This window comes from Melospiza melodia, chromosome 3 (genome assembly GCF_035770615.1).
Source record: "Melospiza melodia melodia isolate bMelMel2 chromosome 3, bMelMel2.pri, whole genome shotgun sequence".
NCBI lineage: Eukaryota > Metazoa > Chordata > Aves > Passeriformes > Passerellidae > Melospiza > Melospiza melodia.
The window spans coordinates 110,635,360-110,652,830 of NC_086196.1; the positions used below are offsets into that span (position 1 = coordinate 110,635,360).

A 17,471-nucleotide genomic window follows, 5' to 3' on the forward strand; every position below is an offset into this window, starting at 1 on the left:
TTTTTAGGTGTTTGTTTGCCTTTCCTTGTTGCTTCCCATCTTGCTGTCAAGTCTGCTTAGATAAGATCTTGGAGCCGTGGTTGTGCTGTAGGGTAATATCAATAATGGAACTGAGAATGGGCCAAGAGCAGCAAGTGTGGAGGTGAGGCAAAAGTGAAACATTTCCATCATTGTACTCTTCTGGAGCTTCTCAGGCAGAAGCCACAGGAAGGTTTCCAGGTGACTCAGCTGCACCTCTAGCTGGTGTCCCTGGATGTGTTTTCCACAGTATTTTAGTGGTGGGTAAGGCTCCATGAATGAGAGCTCTCTCCATGGGCTCTGCTCCTGCTGAAATGCACAGCAGAGGAGAGGTGGGTACACAGTGGGAGTCCAAGATTCCATTTTCTTACTGTTTTTCTGACAGTACCAGCCTGAGCTGTTCTTGGGGAAAAACTCATAAGTATCTCACATTTCTTTAAAAATACCTCTGCACCCCTTTCCTGATTTCAGCTTGAGGCATTTGTTCCCAAGTTTTGTGGCTGCTAGCACCATGAGTTTGTGTTGAGACCTCTTTTGAGAATGACATATTGTCCTGTTCCTGGGAAGCTGCTGGAGGATGTGATTTCTCTCCCTGCTGCTGCAATATTAATAGGAACTTCTTGGCACTCCAGACTTAAACAAGTGGGCTGTGTGTGTATCCCCAAAGGCATGCCTAAGAATTTCACACTCTCACTGGCATCCTGGAGTAATGAGGAAGAGTTTTCACTTGGTTGCTCTCCTCTTGGCTAGACAGTACAAATTAAAATGTCTTTACACCTTTAAAATGGAGTTAGAAACACTGGTCCTTTAGTCCCAACCCCTTTGCCAGACACTCCTGAGCTACACATGACCCTGAAGCACAGCTTGTACTTCTTCTTTCCATTGCTGTTATCAGAGGGACTGCAAATTCCTACTCTCCTGCACATTCTCTAGCAATTGTGCTAGTGCTGAACTGTTTTTTCCTGCTCAGCTTCTCCATCTTTGTTTAGTATTGGATTGTCTCTTTTTCCATAAACAATTCATTTCTTAGGGACAAAGCCTAGAACAACTATGCCTGGTGCAAGAATTGCTGAATTTCTTCCTTTTCTGTCCAAGCCTGATGTCCTGGACATAAATTCATTCTGCTGCCAAATTCTTGTAAGTAGATGCAGGTTTTTTGAGTTTTTTGTTTTGATTTGGTTTGGTTTTTTTTTTAAATAATGCTTAAGGCCCTAATGCTGCCATCTTTAAGTGGTTTGGCTCATCTTATCTTGTTAAAAAGAGGATGACTGACTTGATTTCCAGTTTGAATTTTCCTGTTAGACTGAAAACCTTCTCTGTCACTGGTGACCTTGATGGCAGCCTCAGTATTTAAAGTTTGTATGTAAATACACACTTGTATGTAAATACAGTAGAAGGCCCACACAGGGTGAGTATGGGAAAGCAGAATAAATTCCCAGGAATTAAAATGAGAGTGCCCAAATAAACAGCTGCTGTTACAAGTATAGAGACTGGGTTCAAGGACAACTTTGTCACTTATTAATGATCTGTCCTGGGCAGTTCTTCAGGCTCTGCACAAATGCCAGGCTGGACAGAGCCCTGACAGGCTGGCACTTGGCCTGGATCTGGCCACTTGGCCTGGATTTCTTATCAAAGGCAGTCATGCAATATTCTTGGGTTGTCACTCTCAAGTGCTCAGGCCATGTTCCTAAACATTCCTTTGCCCCAAAGTTTCTGTGGCAGATGGTCCTAAAACAAATACAAAGTTTGGTGACTAGTTCTCCATTTGATGGTGGCAAAGGAGTGATGCAGCAGTGAGTTGCACACCGGTTTAGAAAGGTTCATGCTAATTCTGAATTTGGAAAGGAAAAAAAAATAAAAGTGGGACAAGCTCTAGGGAGGGTGTCTGCCTGCTGCCTGTTCTGTGGAAGGCCCAGGTACTGTGGCTGCAGGAGTCTTAATTTCTGTGGCATGTTGCCACAGCTTGTATGACTCCTATTTGCATTTTTTCCTTTCCCTAGTGAAACAGGTGAAACCACTTTGTGATCTAGAGATGGGGAAGAATTAATGTGAGGCACCAAAAGGTGCCAGCCATCTTTTGGGTGAAATGTTAACTCACTGAAAATCGGTATATTTTTCCATGAACTTGTGGTGGGTGGTGGGTTTTATTCCCCGCTCCCTTTCCCCCCAGCCTTGGAAGCCTGTGTCTGTTTTCTTTCTGCTTGCCATTGCCACAGCACTGCTTTTCACTCTTGCTTCCAGGTCACCTTCTTGTTCTTTGGCACACTTGTCCCAAAGCACACAAGCAAGAGCTGCTCCTGTGCTTTGGGCTGCCTGGTGCTCAGGTATTGCCCCTGGAGCCTTGACTGCAGTGAGGAGCCTGCCAGGAGAGAGGATTTGGGACTGCCTGTGTTTGGCCCTTTCTCTGACAAGAGTTAAAATTTTCAGGGTTCACTGGCTTCTGGATGTGGCTTTAATCATTAACTAACCACTTTATTCTGCTGCTGACTCAAAGGAGGATGTTTTTGTGTGCAGTGCTGTGAAGGGAAATACAGCTTTGGTTCAGTACTTTCCCTAGGTCCTGTGTGTCATCTCATACAGGGATCTGCCTCAGCATTGCTAAGGATACAGTTTTCCTGACAGGACACTTGAGAGACAGCTTTTCAAGTGTGTAAAGCCAGATCCTTCTGCTCTGAGTAGCTCTCCCTGTTCAGTCTCTAAATCTCCTTAAATCATCCATTATCCAGAGGAAAATGTGTTCTGAAGATTGCAATGTGCTGGAAATGGTGAATTCTGGACCTGTCCTGCTTTTCCATATCTTGCTGTCCTGTGTATTCCTGGTGTTTTTATTCCTCTTTTTCCTGTGCATCCTTGACTTAGGACAGGGATTTGTAGAGAGAACATCCCACATGCACTCCCATCCTGCTGCTGTCCCAAAAACAGATGAAAGAAAGAGAAGGGATGAAGGGCAGGAGAGCAGCCTGTACCTGCAGATCTGTGCTCTGCCAGTGCAGAGTTCTGTGGAACCACTTCTGCAGGGAAGCTCTGCAAGCAATCCAGCTGCTTGCAGGGACTGGAGGGTGTCTGTCAGATCAGTAACATGCTTGGCACCTCAAGAAAATGGTACCAAGTTGTGGGAGCTACCAGAGTTCAGACAGCAGCTACTTCAGTCTGTCTCTGTTATTTCTCCTGTCCCCTGGCCAGTCTAAGAGCTACCAGGAGATGGAGAGGATCTTTGGCTGCTCTAGTCACCAGTCATTTCCATCTGCTGCCTGAGATCTCCAGGGCTGTTTTCATCTGCTCTGCCTTTTTGGGTGCTGCTTATTGTTTATGGAGGCTTCAGCTGTTCTGTCTTCTGTTCCTCTAAAATATTCTAAAAACAATGTAGCTGCAAGATCAGCACGTGAGCTCTGCAGGCTGCCCTTGCTCCTGCTTGGCTGGCTGGCAGCAGGAGAGGTGGGTGGTGTCTGTCTGTCCCCTCTGTCCCTGCTCCACTGGGCATTGCCCTGGATGGGAGCTCTGGGCTGCTTCTCCCAAAGGGACCACAAACTAGAATCAGGGGCTCCTTCCCCTCTCCCTTAATAAAAATAAAATAAATTAAAGTGCTTCTTATGTCACACAGTGGCCCTGTTGCATACTTGGAACTGTGGCACTGGTGTGTCCATGGCTGTGTGAGCTCTCTGAGCCTGTCACACATCAGGCTTTACACATGCTTGGGGACAGGAGAGTGTGTGTTTGAGTGTGTATGTTTTGGCCTTGTTCTGTGTCAGCTTCCACATTAAGAGGCTGGAAGAGGGCTGTTGGTCTATGCCAGTGTTCTTCCAAGGCTTTTGAGGATTCCTCTTTGCTGTGGCTCACTCCCACTGCCCTTCTGAGGCTGTGGCTGTGCTGCAGCCCATGGTGTGGGACTCAAGCCACCTTTGCACAGTGTTTTAGGCTGTGCTGGCTGGCACAGTGAGTTCAAGCACCAGCATTACCCAGGATCCCAGACAGCTTGCAGAGCAGCACATTCTGGGAGGCTGTGACTTGCTGCTCCTGACTCTCAAGCCAACAATGTCAAAGTTGTCCCAAGGCACATGTACAATTCAGTCCTGGCTTGCAGTGAAGGCACTCAGGGTAGTCCTGTTTGATTTCCCTAGGGAAGGGCAAATCTCCTGTTGAATGTGGGCTTGAAGAAGGGTGTTCTTCATTCATGCTCTCTTTCCTTTCCCTCAGGGAAGAAAGCAGTGATGGATTCCAGCCCCTTCCTGTCAGAGGCCAATGCAGAAAGGATCGTGAGGACCTTGTGCAAGGTGCGGGGAGCAGCACTGAAGCTGGGACAGATGCTGAGCATTCAAGGTGAGTGTCCTTAGCACAGGTCCCCAGCTGTCCTTAGGGCTGCCAGCTGTGACACAGGGTCAGCTGTCTGCAATCAGGCAGTGCCAAGTGAATGTGGAGACTCTGAACAAATGGCTTTGTCCTGTGGAGCAGTGATGGAAATGTTTGAGTTCCATCTAATCCCAGTATGAAATAAATAGGTGCATGCACTTAGACACCACCACTCTCTCAGTGTCCTTATTGTGTGTAACTGAAATTGGTTGACAGTAGGGTGACACTGTGAATTTCAATGTCTGTGTTACAAGCAGAGCTGTATTACACTCTATTTGCAGGTGTCCTGCTAGAAAGGAGGAGGGTGACAACAAGAATGCGATCCTGTTCTTTGTTCACCAAAAGTGGTCAAGGTTATATCCACAATACTCTCCCATTATAGCAATCTGATTGTGGTTTACGTGCTCTGTGGGCACTGAAGCTTTGCTGGGAAGGCCAGTACAGCTGATAATCTTATCAGGTATAAAACACTTGTTTCCATCCTGAGAAGACTTCAGACTGCTGCTTAACCCATTGAGCTCTGAGGCCAGTGACCACAGGTGGAGGCATGAGTGACATCAGTGTCTGCACTGAACTGTTAGGGAGTTGGCAGGTGTGCTCAGTTCAAACCTTATCTGCATCTTTCCAATTTGCCTTGCTGCCCAGCCTGATAGGGAAGGAAAGAACCAGCCAAAAATAGCTGTAAGACTTGTCTGGAAATAGCTTTCAATGTGTTTCTGAAATTGAGTAAGTGTCTGAGTGTTTGAAGTACTCACTTTGCTTCCTTTGTGCTTCTACTTGAATTTTTGTAGGTATCAGCTGATGAGACTGGATCTAGTAGAGTATTAAATACTTTGGCCTTACCAACCAAACAAGATCAGTTCATTATCCCAGAGAGCCCTGACTGGCATTTCACTTGCTAATCAGTTGGTTTAGGTGTTTGCCAGGCTGATGGCCCCCTGGCAGAGCCCAGTGGGAGGCATCAGCTGCTGTGTCAAAGGCTGCCACCCACATGCTGCTTTCTCACCCTCCAGAAGCTGCCAGGTGCCACTGCTGGCTCACAGTGCAGTTCCAGGAGGAGCTCCTGTGCTCCCTGCTTTCCAGTGCCTCTGGTATGTGGGCAGAGCAAGCCATGCCTGGAAATCAGCTCTGCACTGAAACTCATCTGCCATAGGTGGGATTAATTTCAGATTCTTGGGACACCACTGAGCTGTGCCTGCTGTGTGCCCAAGGTTGGTCACAGCTGCCCTAGGCCTGCATGTGAGTGCAGAGGAGGAGCTATGAAAGGCTGTCTCTGAGGAGCAGAAATTCAGGAGCTCTGGATTTTTATAACTTGCTTGCTGTCTCCTAAGGTTACACTGCTCTGGCAGGAGTGTCAAATACTTGGTGATTGACTTCACTCTGGTGTCAGAACAGCCTTCAGCAACCTCAGTGGTTGTAGCCAGCCCTCATTTGGACTCTTGCTATAAGTGTGTGGATTCTGCTGTGCCTGGCAGGAACACAGGCCCATGGTGACCTTGCTGGGGGACAGCTGTGCTGAGATAAATCAGACAATGCAGAGTGTCTGTTTCTTGGGGTGGCTGTTTGGACAGGAGGGTTTCACACAGGTCCTGCCACTTCCTGGGCTTCTCTGGGGCCTGGTGAGTTTGAATTCACTGCTTCTGTCAGCAGGTCTGGGTGTTAACTGGGAGCAGGGGCTCCTTGTAGCTGAGCACAAGTCATAAAGGAATTTCATTAAAACCCCTGACGTCTGTTTGGGGAGTCAGTGGATTTGTGGGGACCCACATTCCTAAAGGTCCTGCACAGAAAAGATGCCAAAGGCCCCCAGTCATCCTGTGCTGTGGGAGATGGTGGAAAGGCAGCTGAGAGTGCCCTGCCTTGGCTCCTGCTTCATGCTTTGTTCCAGTGAGGCCTCAGCACTGACCACAAAGACGTAAAACCTTATTCATCAGCGTGTGGTAAGCCTGGCAGAGCTGCTCCCACAGCAGGGCTGATTTTTGACATTGCTGCTGAGTTTCTGTACACTCAGCCTGGACTTGCAAGTTCCTTGGCTATTTGATGTTGTGCTCATGAACAAATGCTGGGGATGCCCTCCCAGACTATGGGTGGAAACCCTTTGAGAGCTTTATGGATGTCAGCAGTGAGCAGAATAAGGGAGGCTGATCCTGAATGCCTGTGGCAGATGCTGATGCTTTGACACAAACAGCTTCTGGAAGTCACTCTTAGTGAGATCCCTTCTCCTTTTGCCCAGTCACCCTTGCCAGTGCAGGTGACACATTGCAGCATGGTGGTTAATACCTCCACAGAGCCCTGAGAATATTTTTGAGCATGTTCAGAGGCTGGGCAGTGATAGAGCATCAGTGACAGAGCAGGTGTTTCTGTCAGTGCACACCCAAATGCAATGTCTCACCTTCCTGCAGGTTTGTAACATCACACAGGAGCTCCACTGACTGCTCCTGCAAAGCCTGATCCTCTTACAAACTTCTCTTGGCTCCACAGTAGGGTTTTGTTAGTGCTTTTAAATGCTGCTATGGCTTCAGTGGGAATTTGTAAATAATGCTGAATGTTAATGTCACATCTCTGCATTATTTATCTTTTTTGTCCCTTCCTTTCCATCCTTCTTCCCAGGACAGTCCTCTTAAGGTCACTGTTTGTTTCTTGTTTCCTGGGATAGACATAATGTGGTTCATGCATGTGTATTTAGAGAGGAACAATCAATTTTTGTTTGAATGTCACAATTGCATGTGCAGGTTCAGTTCTCAGGCTTGTAGCCTGGATTTTTCCAGTATTGGGAGAGCAGCAGATAAATCTGATTCCTCTATAATCATTTATGAAATTAAAAGTTTGCTAGCAGTGATGGTTTTTCTCTGAGTTGTTGTAGAAGCCTTTGCTCAAGTAGAGGGCTAATCTTTCAAGATGCCCCAGCCCCTCCTCTTATGAGTGTAAATACTTACTTGCTAAATACTTCTTAAACTTAAAAGTTTGGGCCCAGCTGTGTTCTCTGCTGCCCATTTGTAGTTGCTCTGTGTTTGGGCAGTTGTTTACAGTAGCAGATGCTGAATCCTGATTTCTCCAAGAGTTCAGCACTTATCTAAGTGGTGTTTTACCATTGCACAGCATTCTGGAGGAGCTGCTGCCCCTTAAAATGCACTGGATTAAACCACACTGGGAACCTTGGAGCATTGGGATGGCTCTCCAGGGGTTCCTTCTGTGACCTGCGTTTCCATGAGGCAGTGGCCTCTCCTAGACCTGGGTGCTGCCAGCCAGGAGATGGGCTGGGGTGTGGCAGGGACAGAGCACTGTCACCACACCAAAAGAATTAAAGAATTACTTCTAAAACCTTCACTGGGGTGTGCCTGGGGCAGGACAGCTGACTTGCCTGAGTGCAGGAGCACATTTCTCTGTGTGTGGAAGGATGCAATGGCTGCTCTGAGTGCTGTGTGCTTTCCCTTGGCAGATGATGCCTTCATCAACCCCCACCTGCAGAGGATCTTTGAGCGTGTGCGTCAGAGCGCCGACTTCATGCCCATAAAGCAGATGATGGTGAGGAATATTCCTGAGTGCCTGCCAGGGAAAGGGACAGTGGACAGAAAAAATGTCACCTGTGACATGCCCCAGTAAGGGAGGTGGATGGGGATTTTATAGAATATTTTAATAAGGTTACATATTTTCAGTTGGGGGTAAAGTGTGATTCCTTCTCTGTTATGTGTTGTCTTTTCTCTCAAAAATTTGGAAGTTTGGGTCTAGACAGAGGGGGAAAAATGTGGGAGTTTTTCATGTCCTGAGATTAATGTTGATATGGAGCAGGATGCTGCCACAAATACGGTTATAGGGTATTGTTGAGTGTAGCCTCCTGTTGTGTTTCCTCTTCTCTTTCTTGTGGGTCTTAAGGTGGTGTCTAGATATGTCTACATCCCATTTTAGAAACAGACATACAAGCCTCAGTCTGATGGAAAATAACCAGGAGCTTTGCCCTTACCATTTTGGTTAACTTGCCATCAAGAAAACCCAGAATGAAGTGAACTAAGTTTGCTTTCCTCAGTGTTTATGTTCTGTGTAAATTAACGTGTAAAGGGTGATGCCAAAGGAACTGCCAGCACTACACTTATCTTCTGCAAGACACTAAGCAGAGCTAGAACTTAAATATGGCAGTCTGGCAGGGTAGCAAAGAAGATGTTAAAGCAGGCTGTGATGTTTAATTGTCAATATTGCCTTAAAAGAGTCATGCCTGGAATGCTTCTCTTCAGCTTGGCAGGATGATGAAAGAGGAGAAATAGCTAACTCATTTTCTTTGCTCATTTTCTGGAAGATAGCAAGTGGCACCTAAAAGGGGATGTTTGTATGCCAAGGCAGCAGTGTTTGTGTTCAAGGTTTCTGTCCCTTAGGGCAGAGCCCCACAGAGATCTGATCAGCACCTGTAGAGTGCTGGGGCAGTATTGCTGGCTGCACCACTCCCTGCCTTGCTGTGCAATGACAAGGCACGGAGGATCATCTAGAAAGCAGGTTATAGGCACTCAGAACTCAGTCACCTTAGAGGAATGTGATTTCTAAGACTGAAAGACTTAAATCTTTGCTTCCCATACCCTGATCCTTTCTATTTATTTGTAGAAAACTCTGAACAACGATCTGGGCCCCAACTGGAGGGATAAACTGGAGTCCTTTGAAGAACGCCCCTTTGCTGCTGCTTCCATCGGTCAGGTTCATCTGGCACGCTTGAAAAACGGGAAAGAAGTTGCCATGAAAATCCAGGTGGGCTTTCCAGAGCAGCCATATCTTGTTTGTGCTCAGAGAAGGGCAGGGGAGCTATGTGTGTGAAATAAGAAACATTTTAATGGAAGTGAAGATGTGATGTCTTATGTAGGGCAAGCTGAGTGGAAAACACAGCAAAGGTTTTGCAGCTTGAGCCAGTCTGAGTCCAGATGAGCAGGAGACATCCCATGGATTTTTCACTGCAGTTTGGGATAATGGTGCTGAAGGACTGCTTGTACTTTTAGGGCTGTATGGGAGGGTCCCACCTGCTCCCCAGGTCAGTCCCCTTTCTGGGTGTCAGCAGCCTCAGGTGGCTGTTTCCAACAAAATGACATTCTAGAGCTAAAGCTTATAAACCATCCTTGTACAGCATGGTTTATAATCCCAAGGAGTGAGGTTCCTGCTGGCTGAGCAGTATCCCAGGCAAAGCTGGGATAAACTCATTGGTGGATTTTGTAGTATGGGGAGACTTTAGCAATATTATCAATGGGTGTGGGTGTCTTCTGAAGCCATTTGTGTCCCACGTGCTCTCTGAAGTCAGGCCAAGGTAACAGCAGCAGAAACTGAACCCTCTGGCATCAGCACACATTTTCCTCAGCAGTGCAGGCTCCTTCCCCTTGACAGAGAGGGTGAGAACAGGGTGAGGTGCCTTGCCAGGACTGGACTGAGGCCCCACCACCTGCCCTGCTGCTGGGAATGACACTCTGGGGCTTCCAGGGGTGTGTGCTTCCAGCTGTGGGAGGGAAAGGACTGACTGCCATGGCTCTTGTGAGATTTGTGTGTCTGAGAACCCGTCATGTGTGGGAAGAATTCCCATCAGAGGATCTGAACAGGCCATTCTGATTGCAGGGAGCTGCATCTTAGCCTTTCTGTGTGTCCCCTGACAGATGCTGGGCTTTGAGAAAGCTTTTAGAGGAGGGATGTGTGGCTCAGGATGCCCTGGCCCATTGTGGTGTGGGGGCAGTGGGTGCTGAGCCAGGTGTTTTTATCCCGCCCTGTACAACCAGGCCTCATCTAACCCCAACACTGCCCTCTCCCATTGTGTCCCACAGTACCCTGGAGTGGCCCAGAGCATCAACAGTGATGTCAACAACCTGATGGCTGTCCTGAGCATGAGCAATATTCTCCCTGAAGGTAAAAGACAGAACCCTGTGTTCCCAGGTGGAGTTCTGCCAACCCCTTTCAAGCAGCACATTGCATGTGTCCCTCCAAGGACTGGGAAAGGAACTTAAGGATGCTAAGTGTGCCCAGGAGCAGATTCCTGCAGGAAGCAGGAGAGGCAGAGGGTGCAGGGCCAGCTTGGGGAGCCAGGCTCTGTTCCCCTGTTGTGCTGCACAGCTGCTGCTGCCTGTGCCTGCCCCAGTGCCCACCTGGTGGGGTGAGAAGTGCAGCTGTGTGTTTGTGGCCATGTGTGTGCACACACCTGCAGAGTAACTGCATTTGTGTGTTCTCTATAGAGACAGACCCATAGGGATTCTTGGCAAAATATAAAGTGCCTGGGAATACTCACTTTTGGTGGCTTTCTAGGCTTGGAGTGTGGGCAGTATCCAGGTGAGGTAGTCTTGCTTTGTCCTGTTACTTTCTGGTACAATTGGCACAACTCATTGTTCTCCATGTTCCCTTGTAGCTTTCCATGCCTGCCATTCTGTGCTCTTCCCAGATGTTCTCTATTCTTTCAGAGAACTGTCTGACTTAGAACTTGCTCAGTGTCCCAGCACATGGATAAATCCATTTTCCCACAGGGAATGCAGGACTTACCACTCTTTTTCCAAATACATGCCTGCAGCAGCTGTAAATATCAGTGAGACTGTACAAATGCTGCTCTAAAATCAGGCTGGGTGCTGACAAAATCTGGGACTGTTCTCTCTGGTGGCTGGGCAGGGCCCTGCAGGGGTTGCTGCAGCCCCAGCTGTGTCTGGCCCAAGGGGCAGATTGGTTTTCCAAATTCAAGACTAAGACTGGGCTTGGCACCTCAGGCCCTGGCTACGTGCTGCTGCTGCAGTGCCCTGCATTAGTCATGGTGACTGTGCCTGGCAGTGCCTGCTGCCACCTGCAGGCAGCTATGGAGCTCTTCCTGCTGCTTTTGCCCAGTGCTTGGGTGCTTGTCTGTGGTGTGTGTCCCTGCACAGCCGTGCCAGCAGCAGGAATGGACAGTTTGGGCTGTGGGGAGGACAGAGCAGTGCTGTGGATGTGCCTGGGCTGTGATTACTGCACAACCTGCATCCGGTTGGAAATGCACCTTGGCTCTCTGGGGCCTCCTGTGCTCCTCAGCTGCAGCTCTGGGAAGCTTAGCCTGAGCAGATCCTTTTTTCTAAGCCTGCTCTCTGCTGTGCTGTTTGACTTTCAGGTTTGTTCCCAGAGCACCTGATTGAAGTGGTGAGCAGAGAGCTGGCCCTGGAGTGCGACTACCTGAGAGAAGCTGCCTGTGCAAGGAAATTCCAGTATGTTCCCACCATTGCCTTGAACCCCTTTTCTGTGTGTGTGTGGGAGAGGCAGGAGAGGTTGCTTAACTTGAGGGATGGTGGGAGCTCACTGCTGTGCCCTGCCATGGCACAGGGGAAGGGTGCATGGCTGTGGCCCTAGCTGTGCCCCAGAATGTGTTCACCTCCTCTGGTGCAAGTCTGTCTGTTGTGCCACATGGGAAGGTGCTGCAGTAACTCCTGAGGCTGGGTTGCAGCGCTCTTACCTCAGCCTGTTGTTAACTTCTCCCATCCCTCAGTCCAGGAGGTTTTCAGTTCAGCTCTCTTGAAGCAGTTACCACCAGCAGAGCTGCCTGCTCCCTTGGCTTGCCAAAGCACCCAGATTTCTCCATGGTGCTGGATGCTCTTCCTGTCCTGCTGCAGAACTGTGGCACTGCTCCCCTTGGCAGAGCAGTTCTTCCATGTGTGCAGTCTGGCCCTGAAGCCAAGTGGGGTCAGCAGAAGAGCCCAGTGCCCCTTGATGCACCAGCCTGGAGCCTTCTTAATATCACTGCTCTGGCAGGAGATGGGACCTCAGGAGCTGGCAGCAGCTCCAAGTCACTGGCAGGGTTTCTGCTGACTTAATCCCTACTGTAATTGCTGAGGGAAGCATTTCCTGGCAGCCCCAGGCAGGGTGTGGGGAGAGGCTGGTCCAGGGCTGTGTGAGGTGTTGCTGATGGGTCTGTCTGCTCTCAGGGCTCCTAAACCTTCTCCTCTCCTTTCTCCACCCCTAGGGAGCTGCTGAAAGACCACCCCTTCTTTTATGTACCCAGAGTAATAGATGAGCTGTGCAGCAAGCACGTGCTGACCACAGAGCTGGTGTCTGGCTTTCCCTTGGATCAAGCTGAAGGACTGAGCCAGGAGATTCGAAATGAGGTGAATTTGGGAGGTTGGGTTTCTGCCCTTGCTCAGAGCCCTGTGCCAGGCTTGGGGGCATGCCTTGTGGCACAGCAAACCCTGAGCAGGGCTGTCTGGAGCCTCCAGGAAGACTTGTTTAGGGAAGGTGGCAGTGACACTGGAGTCTCTCCAGGCTCATTTGGGCCTTGCAGGCACCAGCACTCAGCAGGGAGGGGCTGGAGGGGGTGAGTGGCAAGGGCAGCTGAAGGGGAGGTGGCATCACTGTGTGATGCCATTTCTGATGACCTTAATTTTGGGGGGACTGTCAGTAAGGGCAAAGGTGCTTTATGCAGCTGCTCTTGTGGGCAGGATTGCAGAATCATCCCAGTGCAAGCAGCTGGGTGTCATTCCTGCAGGACTGGCTGGAAAAGTACCTGTCAGTAAACAAAAGCAGGGATGTGGGGATAGGTGGGTGTTGGTGCTGAATATAGCCAGGGATTGGAGTGCTGTGGTGGGACAAGCAGCTGTTCTAGCAGCAGAAATAACTGTCCTGGTATTTGGATGTGTGTGTGTCTGTGTGTGTGAGCTGTCAGCTGTTAGGTGACTGGGGAAGAGGGCAGAGTCTGTTCCCCTGGTTAAACAGATCTCAGTGTCACATTAGATTTGAAGCTGTGCCAGAGCTGGCTGGCTATTCTTAGGGACTGTCCCCAGCAATGAGCTGCTCCATCACCAAGACTCATTTTAAAAGGCTGTGAGCTGCAGGAACAACCCTTCTCTCCTTTGAGCCACTGGCCTGGCTGACCCTCTGCCTTCTGACCCCAATGGCAGGGTCCTGCAGCAGGGCTGGGCTTGCACTTGGTGCTCTCTTCCTTGCACCTGTGTTTCACTCAGCTTTGCAGCAGCTGGAGAGGGGCAGAGTGAGGCTGGCAGTTCTGCTCAACAGGCTCCAGCCTAGCAATTCTCACAGAAAAGCTCTGCTGGAGTGTGTAATCCAGCAGGGGGAGGTTTCAGGGACTGCTGCTCTTGCTTTTCTGTGCCTGTCAGTCCCAAGGTGTGGCTCTCTGCTCCTCCCTCAAGCTGGGTCAGTGCTGAGCCCACAGGAGTGCATGCTGGGTCTGGTATCATACAAGATTCCCATTCTTGCAGCACCCAGTGTGTAGTCAGTGCTGGAAAGTGAAAAGGCAGGAGCAGAATGCAGCTGGATGAGCACTGGAGCATCTGTGCCATCTGCTAAGGATGCCCATGGCAGGGCTGGGCTGGGAGTTGCTGGTGCTGTGGTGAGAGGTGTTCCTTCAGCTCTGCATAGAGCAGATGGTTCCTGCTGGTGTGGCAGTGTGTGCCCTGTTTGCTGATGCCTGCTCTAAGTTACAGGTGTGAATTTGTTTCTTGTTTCTCCTTGTTGTAAAAGATCTGCCACAACATCCTGGTGCTGTGCCTGCGGGAGCTGTTTGAGTTCCGCTACATGCAGACCGACCCCAACTGGTCCAACTTCTTTTATGACCCACAGCTGCACAAGGTAAGCCTGAGCAGCCACTCTCCTGCCTTCACAAACAGCAGTTTTCACCAGCTTTTGGTTGTTCCTCACTCCCACTCCCCACTTAATCCTGAGTGGGATTCTCTCAGTTTCCTGTCCTTGAGGCATGGGCAGATAGCACAGGGAAACCTCCCTTTGCCATTTGCCCTCTCTAGGGCTTGGTAGGAAAGCAGGGCTGCTGTAACCCTGGCCCTTGGGCAGTCACAGCTACTTCCTTAACCTCAGGATCTGTTCTGAAGGTGGGAGGCTGCAGCAGGCAGTGCTCTGCCAGCACACACCTGAGCCCAGGATCTCCCTCTTGTGCTGTGGAGATAAGACTATTAATTCCTGCTCATTGGTTTGGCTGCTTGTCTGTGCTCTGTAGGGCAGATGGAATTGCTTTTTATTCCTGAGGTCTGTGCTGCAAGGTGCTGGGAAAAGATTCAGTGGTGCTCTGTCCCTGCACATGGAGCCTGAGTGGAGCTGCCAGCAGAGCAGGAGTGGCAGTGTGGGCACTGGGCAGTGGCCTCAGCCCTGTTGGGCTGCAGACTGGGAATAAAGGAGTCAGGGGCAGCTGGGATGCAGAGGAGAGCTGGGAAAGCAGCTGAGCTTCCTGAAGAAATCAGGAGCATTCTTAAGATCAGCTGTGGTTGACTCTAATACAGAGAGCTTTGTCCATTCCAGGTGGCCCTGCTGGACTTTGGAGCAACACGAGGGTTTGATGAGAAGTTCACAGATGTCTACATAGAGGTGAGGACTTGCGCTGTGCCCTAGAGAGCTGCACTTGATTTTGCAAATACTCTTATTTCTTAGCTGTTATCACTTTGTACTGGAATACACTTTGGGTGTGGGGGAAGCAGGGCTGGAGGCGAGAGTGGTCTCTGTTCCTGTTTCATCCCTTGCATGGCTGTCTGCAGATGTGCTGCAAGCTCTGAGGTGGGATGTTCACACAAGTGCACTGCAGTGATGCTTGCTGGGGGCCTTGGGTGTATCAGGGCACTCACAATTCTGTGATTTTTATATGAGGATATGCAGGAATTGCTTGTTCCCCACCTCTTCCTGAGACTTGCAGATTTTCCACAGATAGATGAATGAATGTGAAGTCAAACATGCTTCCTTTGTGCTCACCATGTTCTGCACATGGTAACTGAGCTGCCAGGGCCAGCAGCTCCCACCTAAAGCTGCTCACAGTCAGCTCTGCTGTTTCTTTGGGGAGGGGCTGACTATTTGTGAAGCTTTTTTTGCTGTCCCTTACATTCTCTGGGCCATGTGCAGCCCTGTTGGGAAGAGGTGGATCTTTTATCCAGTAGCTCTTAACCTGCCCAGCATGCAGAGGAGAGGGCAGAGGCAAGGAAGTGAGCAGTGGCTGGTGTTGGTGTGTGCTCCTGTGGCCTGGGCAGCAGTCCTGCTGTTCACTCTTCTCTTGGCTCTCCTGAAAGTATTCCTCCTTCTCAGGTAATCAAGGCAGCTGCTGACATGGACAGAGAGAGGGTACTGAAGAAGTCCATTGAAATGAAATTCCTCACTGGCTATGAAATCAAGGTATGGAGCAGAAGGGTCTGATTTTGGTGTTGGGCACAGATAAGGTGATTGCAGGTCTGTGAACTTCCCCAGACTTCTTGATGTGGTAAAAGTGTCAGTCCAAAAGCCCTTTTGATAAGCATGAGAGAGGAGGGTAAAAAAGGTTTTGGCTTTTATTCTCACTTCCTTTTGGGAGCAGGAAAATAATAAGGACACAGCTAGCCCCAAAACCACTGTCCTTCCTTCTCTCCCCATGCAAGACCCTGCAGCTGATGACAATTTCTGAAGAAATATAGCAAATGTCCAGTCACTTTGATTTTGTATTTTCAAAAGGATCTGTTTATTTTTTCTGAAAGCTGTTAAGGGAAAATCAATTTTCTCACATACTCCTTCCCACTGTGCACTTGTGCAAATGTGTTAGAACCAGCATGTTGTATGACTGGGAAGATGGTTTTCTGGAAGGTTTAGCTGCTCAAAACTGTATGAACTAAATGTTCCTCGGTCTTGCTGGGGGCTGGAGGTTCCCTTTGTTGTGGACAGGGCTGTTTCTCCTGAGCTGCTGCTGTTAGCACTGGCATTTCTTTTTCTCCTTGGTGGTTCTCATGGCTAGTGGTGTTATTTATCCCTCTAGTTAAGTGTTACTTATCCCTCTTTCCTTTTGGGCAGGAAATGGAAGATGCCCACTTAAATGCTGTCCTCATCCTGGGAGAGGCTTTTGCATCTAAGGAGCCTTTTGATTTTGGCAACCAAAGCACCACTGAGAAGATCCACGGTTTAATCCCAATCATGCTGAAGCACCGGCTCATCCCCCCGCCAGAGGAGACCTACTCCCTTCATCGGAAGATGGGCGGCTCTTTCCTCATCTGCACCAAACTGAAGGCCAAAATTCCCTGCAAAAACATGTTCCAAGAGGCATACAGCAAGTATTGGAGCAGTAGGGGCAAGAAGCCAGAGGAGTAGTAAGAAGGAACTTGTCTTGTTGTGAGGGCCTGGTTCAGCTGAGCCTTGCAGAGAGCGTTCCAAGCCTCCCCAGCGTTGCTCCCCAGCTCTCCATCCTCTTGAGATGCAGCAGCCCCATGCCCTGGAAGCCAAGGGTGCATTCCACGAGGACAAAGCTGCTCTTTCCTGCTGTGTCTGTCCTGCCTGGACTGCCAGCACAGCCCACAGCTTGCAGGAAACTCTTGAGTGCTTCTGTGCTGCTTCAAGGTACCAGCTGACTACCTTGAATGCATTTGTAACATTGTGATGGTGGCTGCATATTGAGAGGGTTTTGTAACGAGTAGGGGAAGGAGGATGAGAGCAGAATTTAATATTGAAACCTATTTGTAATTGTCCACAAATTGTTTTTTAAAAACCTTCCCTCTTTCAAGCTGAGGTGGAATTCAAGTAGTTTTCATACTGTGACTTTAGAGAATGAGATACCAAGGTGTCCCCTACCACAGACACATCCAGCACCTCCCCCACGTTTTTGTAAGTCAAGTGGTGGCAGTCTGAGAACCCTCCTGGATTCTTCTGACATTGATTTAATGCAAGGGGCGTGTGTGTACATTGAAGTTTGATGCTTTCTGCCTCTTTCTGGCTTGCAAGCTAAACATAGGAAATATTTTAAAAGTCCGAGAATTGAATGCCAGTCTCTTTTAAACACACACACACATGCACACTCTCACAACCCATCTCAGTTCTGGGAGTCAAACATGTAATCAGCAGAGCTAGAGCTGAGCACACCTAGTGGGATTCTGCACTGTCTGGTAGGTATCAGCTTTCCTGAGGGCGAGTTAGATAAGCTCCAGCTCTGACCCCCACTGCTTGCTGGGCTCCTGACTAAAACCTGCTCTGTGTTTCCCTGAGGCAGAACTTGCAGCAAGGCAAACAAACGTCCTGCCTCTGGAGAGCAGCTGCAGATCAGCTGAAATGTCACACGGTTCAAACCAGACGCACAGTTTTAAACTCCTGGAGTCGAGCTAGGAAATTGACTTTTGTAGGTTTTTGTACAAAGCCTGAACCTGTACAAGTTCCTGATGTCAATAAACAAGTGCTTGTGCCGTGGG

At 49.2% G+C, this 17,471-nt stretch overlaps 1 protein-coding gene across 1 annotated transcript in view; it reads left to right on the top strand.

Moving 5' to 3' along the window:
• Positions 1-17,471, top strand: part of COQ8A (coenzyme Q8A) — a 41,509-nt gene extending 24,038 nt beyond the window's left edge. The window contains exons 6-15 of the mRNA XM_063152609.1: positions 4,213-4,335; positions 7,802-7,887; positions 8,953-9,093; positions 10,146-10,227; positions 11,441-11,534; positions 12,287-12,428; positions 13,798-13,905; positions 14,587-14,652; positions 15,358-15,444; positions 16,090-17,471. Coding sequence (XP_063008679.1) covers positions 4,213-4,335; positions 7,802-7,887; positions 8,953-9,093; positions 10,146-10,227; positions 11,441-11,534; positions 12,287-12,428; positions 13,798-13,905; positions 14,587-14,652; positions 15,358-15,444; positions 16,090-16,383 — 1,223 coding nt within the window. The 3' untranslated portion in view covers positions 16,384-17,471. The remainder of the gene's footprint in view (positions 1-4,212; positions 4,336-7,801; positions 7,888-8,952; positions 9,094-10,145; positions 10,228-11,440; positions 11,535-12,286; positions 12,429-13,797; positions 13,906-14,586; positions 14,653-15,357; positions 15,445-16,089) is intronic.